Source organism: Phytophthora infestans, genomic scaffold (genome assembly GCF_000142945.1).
Source record: "Phytophthora infestans T30-4 supercont1.1314 genomic scaffold, whole genome shotgun sequence".
In the NCBI taxonomy this organism is placed as follows: Eukaryota; Oomycota; class Peronosporomycetes; order Peronosporales; family Peronosporaceae; genus Phytophthora; species Phytophthora infestans.
This window is the reverse complement of record NW_003307259.1, coordinates 1-2,282: the sequence shown is the minus strand read 5'-3', so window position 1 is coordinate 2,282 and position 2,282 is coordinate 1. Positions and strand designations below refer to the sequence as shown.

Here is a 2,282-nt window from a genome sequence, read left to right as displayed (position 1 = left end):
CACTGTGCCATGGTTTGCGTCGTCAGATCGGGTCCCGAATCGGGAGAAACTATTCCAAGCGTAATACGTTGTACGAGACAAGTTGTCCCGTTCATCATTTTCTTTTAACCCACGAGCGCTGCAGCGCAGAGACTGCGGCACTTCAATTCACACGCTGCCAGGATGATCGACGATCCCCTCTCGGATGTAAAGCGCAAACTCTCGGTTCCCGTACCTACTCAAAATGTGCTACTAGACGCCAAGAACGTCGTCGTGGCGAAGGCTCGTGCTACTGCGCATTGGGTGACTCAGAGTATCGTGCACCTTGTTCAAAGTCATTACTCGAGACTTGGCTGGATTCTTTTTTACGTTATAGCACTCACCGCGTTCCTGCTTTACCGCTGCACGGCACTCTATGGGCTGAACAAGATGTACGGCACTACCAAGCATGCTACAGGTGGCGTTGTGGTTGGAGCTTTGTCTCTGGGATTTTTGGAAGACTTCGTGTGTACGACGTACTTCGCCTGCTTTCTGTGGCTCTACGACACACTCGCCAAAGCGTATTTCACCCCGCACTCCAGGAGTGCAAGGCTCGCTATGAAAGGGCTGAAGTTCACGGTATCGTGGCTGCTCTTCTTGGCGATGATGGTGCCTTTTGTAGCGGACGCGGTCATTGTTCGCCTGCGCTACATACGCTTCACGTTTGATCTGGTCTCGATGGCGATTGAGGAGAAAGACCACATCGCAGCGGTGGCAGTGTCGAGCTCAGAGACGACCGATGCGTATGTGAACGTGGCTGCAGTGGTCGCTGTGGCTACACTCTTCGCCATCGTGCGTACATGGGCTCCATGGGCTGATCTCTCAAACTGGAATCCAACTCTGCTCTGTATTGATTCGCAAGAAGTGGCTACATCCTGCTCTCCTGGTCTGACTGAGAGTCAAGACTTGGAGAGTCCCAACGAAAAGGTCGAATTGGTCCCGATGCACAATAAACTGACAAAAAGTGAAGAACACGTCAATTCCTCGCAGTACGCTATCGTTGCAATCGACGAAGACAGCGAGGTGGTGAATGGCACTTGTGATAAGGTGGCTACACGCAGTCGAGTGAACCCAAGTGGGGGCATTTCCCGCGTGTTCTGCACACGAAGTTTAAAGTTACTCATGCTCTTATTTTCAGCGTCCATGGTTGTGGTGGCACTGAGTCGAGCAACGACACCTCTCATTGCATATGCAGCTCTAAATACGACGCTGAACGAGCTACTTCAGCACGTCCTGGAGCCAGCAATGGGCGGCAGCTCAGCTTTTGGCGATGCGGATCGTCTCGGGGTCGAATCTTTTATCGACAGTAATGAAGAACGCACGCTTTATGGCAATCGGACGCTGTACCGACGTACGACGGGATTTCGAGGAGACCTCGCCTTTAACGTAAGTGTCAGCGACCTCGACCCCCCAAACGTCATAGTAATCGCAGTCGAGTCGTTCCGATTCCATGACTCCCACTACCTAGTGGGCGATGAAGACCCGTCCAACTTGTTCAAGGGCAGCAACATTACGGTCACCCCAAGCTTCGACAAGTGGGCCAAAAGAGGCATCGCACTTCGGAATTATTGGTCCAGTTGGAGGACAAGTCGGTCCGTCGAGAGCCTCATGTTTGGGCAGCTACCATACGACAGTGTGACCAGGTCCGGCACGACAGGAGGCCAGCGCGGTACAACGTTATCTGGATTACCTCAGCTCTTCAAGGCGAAAGATTACGAGACTTTCTTCACCACCGGGTGCGTGACCGACTACGACACGTGGGATTTCTTCCTCCCTGCGCATGGATCGACACAGTGTGGAGTCGCGACAAGATGGAAAAGCTTGCACAAAGTGATCTAGGAATCAAGCCAAGTGACTGGGAAGGACTCGAGCATCGCGCACTCGACTGGGGAGTTCACGACGATCTGACGTTTCAGCTGCTTGGCGATTTATTGGTGAACAAGACGAAGGCTCAGAGGTCTCGTATGGCCAAAGGAGAAGCGAAGAAGCCGCTGTTTCTCAACCACTACACCATATCAAGTCACGTCAACTACAAGCAGCGTCCCAAATGGTACGAGGAAGCTGAGAAACCGGATTTCTCGGCCTTGTACCGAGGTCAAAAGTACGCACACAACATCAAAAATTACCTCGAAATGCGCTATTTCACAGACTTGGAATTCGGCAAATTCATGGCCAGGATGGCTGAAACTGGGGTCTTAAACGACACGATCGTTGTTATCTCGGGAGACCACGGCCAGGGCCCTGAATATGGCAACAATGTGCCC

General features: G+C 52.3%; 1 protein-coding gene across 1 annotated transcript; it reads left to right on the top strand.

Annotated features, from left to right (window-relative positions):
* Positions 1 to 1,161: 1,161 nt before the first annotated feature.
* Positions 1,162 to 2,217, top strand: PITG_22137 (sulfatase-like protein; the record flags this gene model as incomplete). The annotated part of the gene is made up of 3 exons (XM_002909918.1): positions 1,162 to 1,775; positions 1,850 to 2,058; positions 2,195 to 2,217. The coding sequence occupies 3 exons, from the start codon at positions 1,162 to 1,164 to the stop codon at positions 2,215 to 2,217; spliced, it is 846 nt and encodes a 281-aa protein (XP_002909964.1).
* Positions 2,218 to 2,282: the final 65 nt, after the last annotated feature.